The sequence below is a fragment of the Brachyhypopomus gauderio genome, chromosome 3, assembly GCF_052324685.1.
Source record: "Brachyhypopomus gauderio isolate BG-103 chromosome 3, BGAUD_0.2, whole genome shotgun sequence".
NCBI classification, from domain to species: Eukaryota; Metazoa; Chordata; class Actinopteri; order Gymnotiformes; family Hypopomidae; genus Brachyhypopomus; species Brachyhypopomus gauderio.
In genome coordinates this window covers 30,566,860-30,580,807 of record NC_135213.1, presented here as the reverse complement: position 1 = coordinate 30,580,807, position 13,948 = coordinate 30,566,860, and the positions used below count along the sequence as shown (strand labels likewise).

The 13,948-nt window shown below is 38.7% G+C and overlaps 1 protein-coding gene across 6 annotated transcripts; it reads left to right on the top strand.

Moving 5' to 3' along the window:
- Positions 1 to 565: 565 nt before the first annotated feature.
- dnajb5 (DnaJ heat shock protein family (Hsp40) member B5) lies at positions 566 to 13,948 on the top strand. 6 transcript variants are annotated; one of them, XM_076997565.1, is made up of 5 exons: positions 670 to 712; positions 973 to 1,075; positions 2,354 to 2,599; positions 5,231 to 5,868; positions 11,467 to 13,948. In XM_076997565.1, exons 3-5 carry the CDS (start codon positions 2,389 to 2,391, stop codon positions 11,698 to 11,700), a joined length of 1,083 nt encoding a protein of 360 aa, XP_076853680.1. In that variant the 5' UTR covers positions 670 to 712; positions 973 to 1,075; positions 2,354 to 2,388; the 3' UTR covers positions 11,701 to 13,948. The 6 variants fall into 6 exon arrangements, with proteins under 6 accessions (XP_076853678.1, XP_076853680.1, XP_076853683.1 ...); XM_076997568.1 differs by having other exon boundaries at positions 686 to 712; positions 973 to 1,071; XM_076997563.1 differs by lacking the exon at positions 973 to 1,075 and having other exon boundaries at positions 566 to 712.

Genomic DNA, 13,948 nt, shown 5'->3' with positions numbered 1-13,948 from the left:
CCCATATAATATATCTGTGTATAATTTATAATATAACAATGATAGATATACATTTATTGATCTATACATTGAGCCTGTTTATTGATTGAATAAGTAAAAGATGCACCACAATTTTATGGATTTTCTGATTGGTTACAATAAGGGGTAAAAGCTTAATTGAAGAATTTATAGACAATTTTGACAAAATAGAGACAAAATTGATGAGTGTAGGAGACATGTCTAAAAGACTGGATAGAAGAACACTGATTGGGTAGTCAACAGCACCACCTTAAACCCAGTCTCCAAAAGTTCAGAGTTAGAAAGTGCTGTAACACTAGCTGTAGCGAGACTCCATTTTAAGGTGGATGACCGTAGCATGATCACTGGACCAAAGAAAGCTGTAATTACTAAGTGAAAATACTTACACCATGAGCAGAAGTAATAACTAGGCATCCCATATCTATCCAGATGATTTGTTAACTGAAATTAAAGGATGCGTATCTACTGACAGACTTCGGCATACATACAGCCTCTTCACACAGTTTGTGTGAAATCTTCCTTTGTTTTGAAGCTTCATCCTCCTACTCCTTACACACATGACACCTGACGTTCCCTCCGCACGGGAGGCGGATGCTGGGGAACCACTGTGGCGCTCTGGGGGCGTGGCTAAACCAATGGAGTTGGATGTCAGGCGAACTACAAGTGCCAGTCAGCAAAGCGCTTCTCGGACAAGGTAAGGAAGGTTATAGGGGGTTTACCTTTGTTGCATGATTACCAAACCACTGCTCATTCTGACATGTGAATGCCCACTTCTGAAATGTAATGTACACGTTGTACCAAAAATGGCCAGACGAAGCATCTCCGTAATGATAGCCTAATGTTTTCAGTTCTCTGGAAATGTGGAATTTAATTAATCGTGTACCAAATTAATTTTACTTATTGCAGTTTAAAGCAACCAATTTCTTCAGATGACCAATTGATTCCTTCCAACAGGTCTGAACGGGCACTGACTGTTCTTTGAGCATGTGGACTGTAGGCTACAGACATACCGGCTATTAATATCATAGACTACTGTGCGCTAAGTGGAGTGAAGTTAGTAAGTTCATGTTCTTCATAGAAATATACAGTCTAAATGTTCTATGTTGCGATACACGGGCAACCATTAACTCCTAAATAATTACTGGAATTACTGTTAATGGCAGTTATGGAAACGGCATTCACAGATGCTGAGGTTATCGTTAACGTTAACGTCACCTATTATTAAACAAATATTCAAATGCTGCACCGTAAACATTGACAGCTGATGAGGAGAATGGTGAGACGGATGTAGCTGTACGTGCTGCCCGGGTTTGTCCGCTGCTCTCTAGTGGGGAATCCTTTGTCGTAAGCGGCGGCGCTACTACGAGGACACTCGACATTTTTGTGTGGAATACCGTGAAACTACAGCCGTATTAAAACGACGGCGACCCGTTTCCTTTGTTATTAATAATGGTGGTCGCAGTGGCATAAGTAAACTAACCTTCAAGAGGGGGATACCAGTGTACTGAGGTACGAGAGAGTCCGCGGTCGCTGCGGCAAACCGGCTGAATTCTGCATTGGCACTATAGTGAGCGTCTTAGGATTTTCACGCCCACAGACGCAGACTAACAATATTTATTCACCCCGAATTGCTTATCCCAAATTCTCATCTGTAGAAACTGTTCACAATTCAGAAGTTTAGACCCTATTCGTGTTAACAGTTTGTTTCGTAACACATTTATTAAGTTTCCAGTCACTCTGCAGGTTCAGTGCTCTTAAAAGCGCTATTGTGTTAACAGCATCAGCTGTGTATCTGCAGTGCCGTTTAAATACCCCCACTACTCCCCCCAGCTATGGGACTTTGAAGAAGACATGTGGTGCCTGCTTGCCAGTTTAGAGTATGATGACATAAGATGAAATCTATTAGGACTTAAAGTTCGATATTTGATGCTTGTTTATGATGTAGGTCAGAAATGATAAATTCTCTCCCTTTTTCGTTCAGCAATAAATGATGAATTTCATACAATTTATTTCCATTCTCTATGAAGGCCTATGAAGTTAGTTTACTGCCTTCTGTGTAGCATGTCAGTACTGATATCAAGCTGTAAGTGCTGTTCATGTTAGTGGTAAACTGCTATTTGCTGTTTACTTCCAAAACTGCATTTTCTATCACAGTGTAATTTACATCCTTGCCCACAATTATCCAAGTTAATTAAAATGAATTGGTCTTAGTTACATTTCTTGTTCAGCATTAGATGTGCTTTAATGGGCAATATAATTATGTTCTCGCTTTTAATTTTAGAGTTTGTACTTTGCTATTGGTTATGAGGCTAAGCTGCCCTTTTCCTGTATCCAGGCAAGACAGGGTGGCTCCAGAAGTCAGTTGAAGCCATGGGAAAGGATTACTACAAGATCCTGGGCATTCAGTCTGGTGCCAATGAGGAGGAGATCAAAAAGGCCTACCGGAGAATGGCCCTCAAGTTCCATCCAGATAAAAACAAGGATCCTACTGCCGAAGAAAAGTTCAAAGAGATAGCAGAGGCATATGAAGTCCTGAGTGACCCAAAGAAGAGAGTCATCTATGACCAGTATGGAGAAGATGGTAAGTGCACCAGGATCCTGCCTGTTCAGATTCACAGCTCGGAGCAGTGTGGTACCTCACATGAGCAAATGCAATAAACACAATTTCATAGAACAGCAAATTTTGGAAGGTGTCAAGTTTGAAATTGAATTTGATGTTTCAGCTTTGGTTCATGACAGCCAGTGTCCTAATCCCCAACTACAAGGAGCCTGCACACTTTCAAGGACCAAAACATAACCCTGTGTTTATATGAGTACAAGACACAGTCATGGTCCTTAAAAGGAAAATTGGGGCATAGAGCTCCTTCAACAGGGTTATGTAGCTGATTTCACAGGTTATAGAGTTGCTACCAGAGGGAATAGAGCTGGGAATTTCACAAGGCATAGAGCTCAATGCATACAAGCTTAATTTTTTTACTTTTACTTCTTGTTTCTCACATGTAGTGGAAAGTGATGACAACAAAAGCAATAAAATGGTAAAAAAATTTGCAATAGTGTAGTCCCAGGGCAGTTATAAGCCTGCTTATGCTGTTTGTTTTTTCAGTCTTATCATGCCATGTAAATAACCATGTAAATAAAAGACTGTCAATTTGTGACTTTTATGTCACTGCATTAGTGGTACATTAGAGTATCATCTCAGTCTGTTCCTACATGGAAGCCCATTGGAATTCTTTTCTCAGTAACTTACATATTTTCAAACATTGTGAAATGTGCAGAAAATATTTTTGGATTTTTTCTTGGATGCTGAAGTGGTAAACTTGACATTGTTGTTGCATCCGGGATTTATTTATTTCAAAAGGATTTCAGCTAATTCCCATATACATACCAGGCCACATGTTAGGATGACTCATGCATCCTTAGACAGGTCTATATTCCTGCCTTTCCTATGTGAATAGAGAGTTCTGGATATGTGAAGACTTTGATGTTTGCTCTACAGGATCCTATATGCTTTACCTTCATTCGCAGGCTATAAGGTTGTTGGAAAGACTTTTCTAAGAGTGGCTTCAACCTGCAGATCTGGCAGCAGTGAAACAGATTCTTGTACTGTAGTTCCCTAGCCATAAAGCCATGCAAATCCTTCATGCACCCGGTGTTTAAAATTGGGCTGCAGAAAACGTAACAAAATGTATTTTTGCAGTTAACTGGATAAAGATAAGACCATTTCTTTATGGCCTAGTTTCTAATGATGTCCTTGTTTTGACCTGAGGAGCTAACATAGGGTAATCGCAAAGCATGTGAAGAGTGCATAGTGACCCTGCATGATAAAACTATTACATTTGTAAAGTACCTTGTATTTTGTGGTAGATGTATGTTTAGATGCTTAGACTCACCCATAGTCCCAGAAGTTGAATTGTGTGCCTTTATTACAAACCATCAATTGTCTGCTTTAGCAAATGGTGGCCTATTTTTGTGGGACTTTACAAAGGAACTCGGAAAAGAACACAAAGGTGTTCTGTTTTAATAGACACGTTTTCCCCATTATTAAGGACAGTACCTAACAGTAAATTGTGCTTTCATCTTGTATCGAAGACATTTTGGTTAAACATGGTCTAGTGCTGAGAGATACTTTATTTAGACCATCATTTCAGAATTATATTGGTTTTTTTTCCTTTGATTTGAGTCAAATGTTCTTTCTGACCTGTAATTTGTAAGTGCCAGACTACCAGGTTGTTGCTAGGGAATTAAAATAGAAGTGAGGTTTGTGTGGGACAATGTCTGTGTAATGTACCCATCTGTCTGAATTTATGCTGTCATTTCTCCGAATCTAAATATACAGAACCATTTGGCAGACTGTGGTGCCATTTCAAACAGGAGATGTGTGAGCAGAAAAAAAACAAAATCAAGTTTACTCCAGTTAAACAGTAAACCCACACCTGCCATATTAGTTGCCAGTTGCCAGAGTGGGTTTATAAGTTTCTGCCACTGGCAGAAATTTATCATGGTTAGACCATCGTTTCTCCTCTTTACATTTAGATTTACAGCATGTAGCAGGTGCTTTTGTCCTGAGTGATTTACAAAAGTGTATGGAATTAACAGACCATTAGAGGTAACATTAGACCAGAGTCTAAGGATATCAGTAAGCTAGGAAGCCTGTGAGATAAGATTCCATGGTGTCATGGAACTAGAGCAGAGATAATATTTTCAGAATGAACAAGATTTTATTTGCTTATGTTTAAACCTACATTCATTGATCACATTCCAATGTTATGGTATGCGTCTAACAAGAAATTGTCCTTGCCCTGTATTTCAATACTGAAATCAAATGTTGCAGTATTACAATAAGTATGTTGCAATATTAAACTTTTTTTCTGTGTGCTGAAAAAGAGTGCATTTTAGCAAGCACTCTAGTTAACTAAATGCTATTACTATGATGATGATGGTGATGTAGGATATTTATCAATATATAATAAGGTTGACTTCAACTGGCTTCAATTAAAATATGATTAAAATACATTTATTAACCAGATTTTGGTGCTCTCACCGGATTTAAATATCTTCCAGATTATCAGTATTAAATAATAATGGACAAGTGATGATCTGTTTAATGCATAGTCTGACTAGCTCAAAAATGGTTTACATTTTCACGAAAACAATAGTAGATTTCCTTATTTTATGTCAAACATGTATTTGCTTACATTGTTTATCATTTTAGGACTCAAGACCGGAGGAAGTGGTACATCTAGTGGACAGGGGAGTACATATCACTACACCTTCCACGGGGACCCCCATGCCACTTTTGCTTCTTTCTTTGGAGGCTCTAACCCCTTCGATATTTTTTTTGGCTCTGGACGCCACCGAGGTACCAACAATGGCTTTGCAGACCATGGGGACCATGACATGGACATTGACATGGATGGAGAAGATGACCCTTTCAGCTCTTTTAGTCACTTCGGCTTCAATGGCCTCAACGGTTTCCATCATGGCGGCGGTCGAAGGCACCGCAATGAGCCTTTGCACAACAGCAGAAGGAAGGTGCAGGACCCTCCTGTGGTGCATGAGCTGCGTGTTTCTTTGGAGGAGATCTTCCACGGATGTACCAAGCGCATGCGCATCACACGCCGTCGCCTCAACCCGGATGGGAGGTCAATGCGGACGGAAGACAAGATCCTAAATATTGTCATCAAGAGAGGCTGGAAAGAGGGGACCAAGATCACCTTCCCCAAAGAGGGAGATGAGACGCCCGAGAACATTCCCGCTGATATTGCCTTCGTGCTCAAAGATAAGGGACACCCGCACTTTAAGAGAGATGGCTCCAACATCATATATACTGCCAAAATCAGTCTTAAGGAGGTATGTGCTCACTCTCATTTCTTTGTAGAAGTAATTTGATACTATTTGGTACAATGTGCTACATGTGCAATTTCTAGAGTCCTCTGTTACACACTGCAGATTCTTGTTCATAATCGTTATCATCATATGTTTATTTATGTAGCTTCTTTCTGACACTTGAGGTTTACAAAGTATGCTATAAAAACAAACATACAAAAACCAAGAATGATAGCATAAGAATAAGAAACATTTCTTCAGTAGAAAAAAATTAAACAGAGATTTGGAAAATGAATTAGATGAGCGGTCAGAAATTGGGGTGATGCATCCCAAAGTTTATGGGTCATGGCACTGGATGATCTGCCACAAATGGAGGACAACCTGGTGTGTAGTACTGTAGTCTTCTAAGGACCTAAGGGTGTGAAAATGGGATGGAAGATGAAGTTCAGAAAGACAACCAGGAGCAAGAAGCCAGCAGATGTTTAACAGATGCACAATCAGTATAGACATGAAAGTTTTATTTTTGGGGAAAAAGTGAATATTTGGAGTTAAGGATATACTATCCATTTTTCAGTGGGGTTTTTTCGTTTCATTGGTAATTTTACCTTAAGAAAGCTTACATTCATCTAGAGCTAGAAAGGATATGCTGTTTTCACCTGTATCAAGGCATGGTTGGAGACTCATCATTAGTAGCAGTGGTGGAATTACCACTAAGATATATTTTAATGTTATCTGCATAGCAATAAAAGCTGAGACTATGACTACAGATGGTTTGTCTCAGAGATGGAGAGAGGACCAAGAGCTGATCCCTGGGGTACATCATGACTTCCTGGAGAAATATATTATTTATTGTATGATTCCCTAAGGTCCATATTCTGTTGGAGTATGATATGAACCATTTTAGACCAATAATCAGTATAGAGTTCACTGGAAAGTGAGGATTGCTTATACAGGCATTCAAAACACTGGTGAGAAACCTTCAATGTGTGGCTGGAACCAGCCTGGTCTTTAATAGATAAAAATATTATGTGACTTATATCAGCACATATTAGCATGACAGCCAGGAAAAGGCTAATAATAAAATTAAGGAAAAATAATAAATAAGCTAATAATGCTTGCATTATAGTTTGAGTGTTCAAAATCCCAAAGTATTGAGCATGTCCCAGTTCTTGCTGCTCTTGTTCTCAGCAGGTACAAACATTTACTTGGACATCAGGGTTCATATTTCAGATATGTTTCTGTGGGACACTTCAATAAGTCACATCAATGAGGATGTTTGTCTTCTCCATGTTCGCATGTTCTTCTTTATGTTTTAGATCTGTAAACAGCTTAACATCAATATCTTAGTGAAGATAAAAAACATGCTGAACCAGCACATAGTGACTTGTAAGACTCAGATAAGCTTTTTATCAAGCTTATTAGATTAAAGAGTAAAAATTCGACAAAATATTTTTGTACTAACAGCATTATCAGTCAATTTAGGAAGTATTGAAATATGTCTCATGAAAAGTTATTAAATTCAGTGTAAATGCTCTTCCTATTTATAACCTCTATGAAATATGTACCGTGACATCACTAGATGTTTGTCATGATGTTCCTTCAGGCTGTTGCAAGCATCAGTCATGTAGAGTCGCTGTGCAAGTGCAGGATGTGTGTTCTGGCTTCAGGGCTCAATGTAAAGCTGTACGAGGGGAAAAGGAACTCTGGATTTTGGCTGATGTTCTCCAGGAGATCTCAAACAGGGCCAAATACAGGTTAAGAAGGTGGTGGTGGGTAAAATGTGTTGCAGAGAATGGTATTGGTAAATAGAAGATATATTAGCCAGTAGAGAGGAGCTTCAGGCTTGGTCTCGTTCTAAAATTCTTAAGTATTGCAGAACTACTTTAGACTGATGGCAAATTATCCTGCAGTAATGGATGAAGGATGGAGATGGTGGCAAGTTGAAGAGAATGCATCCATCACTGAAGCGTTGTCTAGAATCTGTGGAATGAAGAACACATGGGAACGCGTGCACATACACCATCTCCCATTGATTCATACAGTATTAACTGAACAGAAGCAGATACCAATTTCTGCTACCTGGGATTGCACACCTTACAAAGCCTGAATAATTGCAGACTTATAAGCTCTGCCTTTATCCTTTGGTTCTTGTGAGCCATTGGGTTTGCATCCTCTATTCAGTCTCATTTACTGCTAAACAAATTTAGATTGGTTATTTGATCAGTTGGCTGCTGTTGGCTGGGTCAGTGAGGCCCAGACATAGATTAGTCAGATTTACTGTGGACCACCACCACATGAATTGAAAGGTAAGGCAGAGGGCCAAGCTGGCATAAACCACATCATGTCCAAATGAGCTTTTCAAGACTCTTTAGGATGTGTTGTGCTTGTGAACTCTGCAAACTTGGAGTGTCTTCTCTGCTTGGTCAAGGCCAACACTTAATTTATCCTGTCCCACTACAGTGTGAGAGCCCAAGAATGTTGTGGTGCAGTGTCACGCCTCACGGTCCAGAGTCGTCGCTCTGAAAAGGCGAAGCCTGCAAAGTCGAACAGTGTGGCCAGAATTGTCGCGCAAGTGTGGCAGCAGCTGGGGTCTGTGTATTTTTGGTCATAGGTTTAATTACGAATGCTATTTTTTGAGGTCCTGTTATGCTGAATCAGGAGAAGGAAGGTCAGTGTAAGAAATATATAGTACCAACAGAAAACTACTGAGGAAAACATTAGAATGAAGTTTAAATTAGTTAATGGTCACGTTGGAATTGGCCTGTTATCTTGCAAAGAGCACATCTGTAGTTTCTGTTTCTTTAGAACCTCTTTTTTTAAACCACAAATAGTCATGTAGTTGATGTGCCATTACCAGTTCATGTGAGGACATGGACCTGGTGCCATTGTTAGTCCCGTTGAGAGCTTGGAGTGTCAAATTTAATGTGAGTCAGACTCTCCTGCAGTACTCTAAAGCATAACCCCACATATTATTCAGTAGCCATCTGCCTAACTCAGGATGTGGAATGTATTGACTAGATACAGAAGATACAATTTGTGACAGAACATATTACCATCCGAGCCTCTATGATTCTGCATATTTCGACCATCTCAGTTTAAGGGGACAGCTCAGCTTCTCTGCAGACAGCTTCTCTTCAGTTTTCCAGAACCGGATTGTTCTATACAAATTTACCTCTACATGGTGATCTATACATGTAATGTTGATGACTCACTTTCTGTGACTCCTGATCTTCCCATATTACTTTCCTGCCCTATAAAATATTAAACTCTCTTCATTCACTGAAATACCCCAACGTATGCTTGAGTCACCTTATAATATGTTTCAGAACGTCGGGATTATAGTTTTCAGTGCTAATCTGAAAGGAGACATTTCTTAGCTGTTTTCAACATGAACAATTCTTAGTAGTCAGGTGCCATTTAACTGCATGATCATCTCTACATAACGTATGCCTTGGGCCAGCTCATTCAAAGAAATCTCTGCAGGGCCTTCAAGCCTATATAAGCACTACCTACTTTACCACAAATAGACATCGCAGCATTTAGTTTAGTCCGTTATCTTGATGAGTTTTGGCATGAGCTCCAGATCCAAGATTAAATGAAAATATTTTTTACATTTTGTGGATCCACTAATTTGGGATGAGACCGTGTTCATGAACTTTCCAGAAAATGGCACCAATATGGCCTTTCTCATCGTACTTATTAGACGCCCACTTTGAAGGTTGATAAGAAAATAATACAGCTATAATATTATAGAGGCTATAAAGTGGTGTGCCATCTGTTGTCACATGGGCTTGCCAATCTGTCTCATAAATCTTGCTTTGTCTGTTTATCGTACACAGAGTCACAGATGAAGGTTTGAGGCGAGTTACATTTGTTCCAAGCAGCAACATTCAGATTCAGATTTTATTTATCACAGTCTTTAAGATATTTTAGTCTGCATGTAATTCTCTATGGTGTAATCTTGGAACTGGCTTCCAAAACGAAGATGGCCTTAAATAGCCTTAACCGTGATTAAAATGGAGCCGTGTTGAAGTCTTGTTTAGTTTAGCAGCTAGTCTTGTTGCCGTTTGCCACTCCCAGACCGTTGTTCCCCATTAGGTCAGTTGTGGAGATTTATGGCACAGTGCCAAGGCTAAATATTAGCACTAGGATCAGGCACAGCCTTCTTTCCATGAACCCCCACCCCTCCGCTGTTGTCTGGAGCAAGGAGCTGATGTCATTGCTAGCACATACTCCTTGCCTCTTGGGACAGCTGCTACATAGCTCCCAGAGTTTGTGTTTGAGACATGGTGTATGAAAAGAAAAAAATAGAAGCTGCCCTCCATGAACTGAGATGAGTTAATAGGTACAAGATGGAATTGTAATGAGTTCTGTCACAGATTTAATCACTTGGATTTAGCCAGTACACTTCGAATATCCAGAGAAAGATTGTTGAGATACTGGCTAATGTTGAAGGGTCTACTGCATGGGAGAGTAAGTTATTTCAAAAGACTTTATCAAGTGTTTCTTATGATTTAGACAGATTATTTTGTTCAGTCACAATGTGCAGTTAAAGCCTCCGAGTCAGCTCTTCTAGATGATTTTCTTAAATCTTCAGGCATGTATGACATTTGTTAAGGCAAATGCCTTAAATCCAACTAAAGATTTTTTTGTAGTCATGGAATGGCTGAAACCTCTCTGACAAACTTGCCAACTATTTATGACCTCACTCAATTCTTCAGTTACTCCATCAGGACTGAACAATGCAGCAGCTAAAATTAGCTTTCAGCACACAAAATAAGCCCCTCACTGTTTCTTACTCAGACATCAAACACCAGTCACTTATCCACATTTATGTAAGGCCAGTCCTAAATGTGCTCAGACATTAAGGTGAGTCATTCTCAGATTCTCCCTTTTCAAGTCCAGACTGTATTATTTTAGACATGACCATGCAATCACAGACTGTAATATTTTAGACATGACCATGCAATCACAGACTGTATTTCAGCCTTGTAAACAAATCCTCATAGTCAGTGTGACAAGGACACAGGTGTGATTGAAGAAGCCCTAGAGCATCTTAAATCAGTATGTAGTGTTCTTATTATAAACATGCACCATTATTATTATTATTATTTTATTATTTTGCTATTATTACTTTTATGCCATTATTCACCATGACCAATGAGTTAATCATTCATTCATTCCTTCCTTCATATAAGGTGACTGAGATAACTAAGATAACTCAGAATGCATTCTTTTTAACAGTAATGAACCTGTTTTTCTCCATTAGCATAAAATGTATTATTAAATGTCTATGATTCAATGACAAGTCATTCTTAAACAATAACATTTATTCATGATATGAGTGGAACGCATCACAAGATTCATATGTTCATATGTGTCTGTTCTGGAACATAATATTCTATGGGCATAGTACATAGCTGATTCTAATCTGGTTTTGTAAACTACGTTAGGTATTCACATAATGATTTATTATGAAACATTTGCATTCATCAGATATTCATTAAAAAATTGTAAATAGTAAATTGCCTAGATCTTCATATTCTCTTCACAGTTTCTTTCTGATGTATCAGTACGACTGTGGTCTGACCAGATTCTTCCAATCCTCCCATTCTCCCACAGGCCCTTTGCGGTTGCACAGTGAGCATTCCCACCATGGACCACAAGGTCATCTCGCTGCCTTGCAATGACATCATCAAACCAGGCACCCTCAAGAGACTTAGAGGAGAGGGCTTGCCGTTCCCCAAGAACCCTTCCCAGCGTGGGGATATGATAGTGGAATTTCAGGTGCGCTTTCCAGACAGGATACCACCTCAGTCCAAAGAGATCATCAAACAGCACTTACCCCAGTCATAAAGGAGTCTCGTGGAGTTACCTTCCTTCCTGTTGTTTCACAAACACTATTATTATGGAATGTGGAAAATGTGCAAAAAGGACTGAAAGTTCACCTAATATTTTGTTATGGTTTTAAATAATTTATTGTGTTTCCCTCCCATAAACAAAAGGGAAAAGATTTTTGGATTTCATAAGCGGTTTGCGACACTGAAGGCCATATGTTTCACCCTGCCTTGTTTTTCCTCTAGGAATAGCCTGGAACTTTTCCCTCTCCATGTCTGCCAAATATCTTTATCGCTTAAGGATGACTTGAAGGCAAAAGTTAAATTATTTCATAAAGCAAATAAATCAAAATATTTCTTATTATTTAATGCGAGCTTGACAGTGGTTATGCTCATTTTGAAAACGGTATTGTTTATTTTTGTCACTCTCACATGTGATTTCCCTTATGTAAAATCATATGAATTCACTCAGATTTAAACAACAGGTTAGCCTTTTGGTCCTTCAGAGTGTTAGGCTGTCATACAGCCAGCAAGTTGGACCGTTTGAACACTCAGTAGTTTAAAGGTGCTTTGTTCTCTGTGACCAGACAATTCGGTGCTGCCATTGATTACAAGACCTTAAAGGTGGGTATAGCACATTTGCTAATCACAGAATCTTTGAGTGCCTTAATATGGCTCAAATGAACAGTTCCTTTACACTAGGTTAGGAGGTTCTGTTACAGCTGGTGATCTAATCAAAGAACTGTAATCACCTCAACCAAGGCCTATTATGGTACTGTATGCTCCACCGAATAAGCAAATACTATTTTAAAGATTATGTAATACAAGTTTAGCATGCTTCTGCTTTAACTACCCTGCATACATGCCCCTGTAGTTCAAGAGGCACCATTATGTTCCCCAAAATAATGTTAATTATGCCCATAATCACCATAATTTATTATGCCCAGCAGTGTCTTTGGATTCTGCTATACTTGTGGAATAGAAGAGGGTGCAAGTTGGTATTGACATTGGTATTCTGTTGGTCACATTAGACTTTCTATAAAAATTGGTTCAATATTCTTTAATATCAGTGTTAATCTTTTAATATAGGCTTTTAAAAATGTTGTAGCAAAGAATTTTATTTGAAATCCATCCTCAATTAGAACTTTATTAGACAGTCATGCATCATTGTCATGTTTGGTTGAAGACAGATTTGATAATTTGCATTTTGCTTTTGTATATAGTCAACATATATCAGTGGAATGTAACTTGATACATTTTTTAGCTCTAAATAAAATATTGTTTGAGAGTAGTCAGAGCACTCTTAGAGCGCCTATTACAGAAAACTGTGAAGTCAAAAGATGGTTACGGTAAAGGTTACGTTAGGTTGCATAGTTCTACAGTTGTGATTGCACACAGATGGGCACAGTTGTGATTAGACCATTTGTTGGGGGGGGCGGGCATGCACAAAGGAGGGTGGATGTTTCAGAGACATTTTTTACGTTTAGATTTTAGTATGACTGCACAATATTTTACAATTTTAGATGTGCACACTGGTATTCTCAGTTTTCAGGAAACCCCCCTTAAAGATTTGTATACATTTATATCCCTTACAGTGAATTTTTGCAATATTTGAGTTTTTTTCTATGGGCAATGAAGCCTGAACCCACATTTCCCAATGGTCATGTTTTCTCTAATACATTCAGAATTTATCCACAGATCATGTAATATTAGAAATGTGTCCATAGTTTTCAAGAATACAAAGTGTTTTTGTTACCCCAGAAAGTGGCTGCACATGAGTTTACCTCTTCGTGTTTGACACTTTGATCTTTTATCTTAAATGATTTTTACATATATGCTATTTATGTGTTTGGCAGTTGCTATGATGTGATCATTTGGGATGTTGGACGCTTTGGACAATATGATTTAATGTCCAAATACAGTTGCTTTTAGTTCCTATGTCCCAAGTCAAACATTTAAGTCTTTGAAATATATGATTCAGTTTTTATATGAAGAACTAATGTATTAAAGTAAATCCAGTTTTCTAACTGGGTTCGAAAATGTGTGGAAATTGCTAAGCAAGTAATGTTGAGTGGAGATAAAACAGTGTCGGTTCACTGTGATTTCAGAGTGTCGAGGCCTTTTGGACTAGTGCTTTGGCAGGGCTGAAGCCTGTTCTGAATGCATCGGGTTATATTTTTCATTTTTAGTAGTTAGGCTACACTATGTACCTTTTTGGTGTTAAAGAAATTTGTTTTACAAAGAGAAGAAATAAACCAAATACCTTG

Coding starts and splice junctions, on each gene's coding strand:
- dnajb5 (XM_076997563.1), top strand. CDS start 610: ATGCTGGGGAACCACTGTGGCGCTCTGGGGGCGTGGCTAAACCAATGG. Junction 713..2,353: donor CAAAGCGCTTCTCGGACAAG/GTAAGGAAGGTT, acceptor TCCTGTATCCAG/GCAAGACAGGGTGGCTCCAG. Junction 2,600..5,230: donor TGACCAGTATGGAGAAGATG/GTAAGTGCACCA, acceptor TTATCATTTTAG/GACTCAAGACCGGAGGAAGT.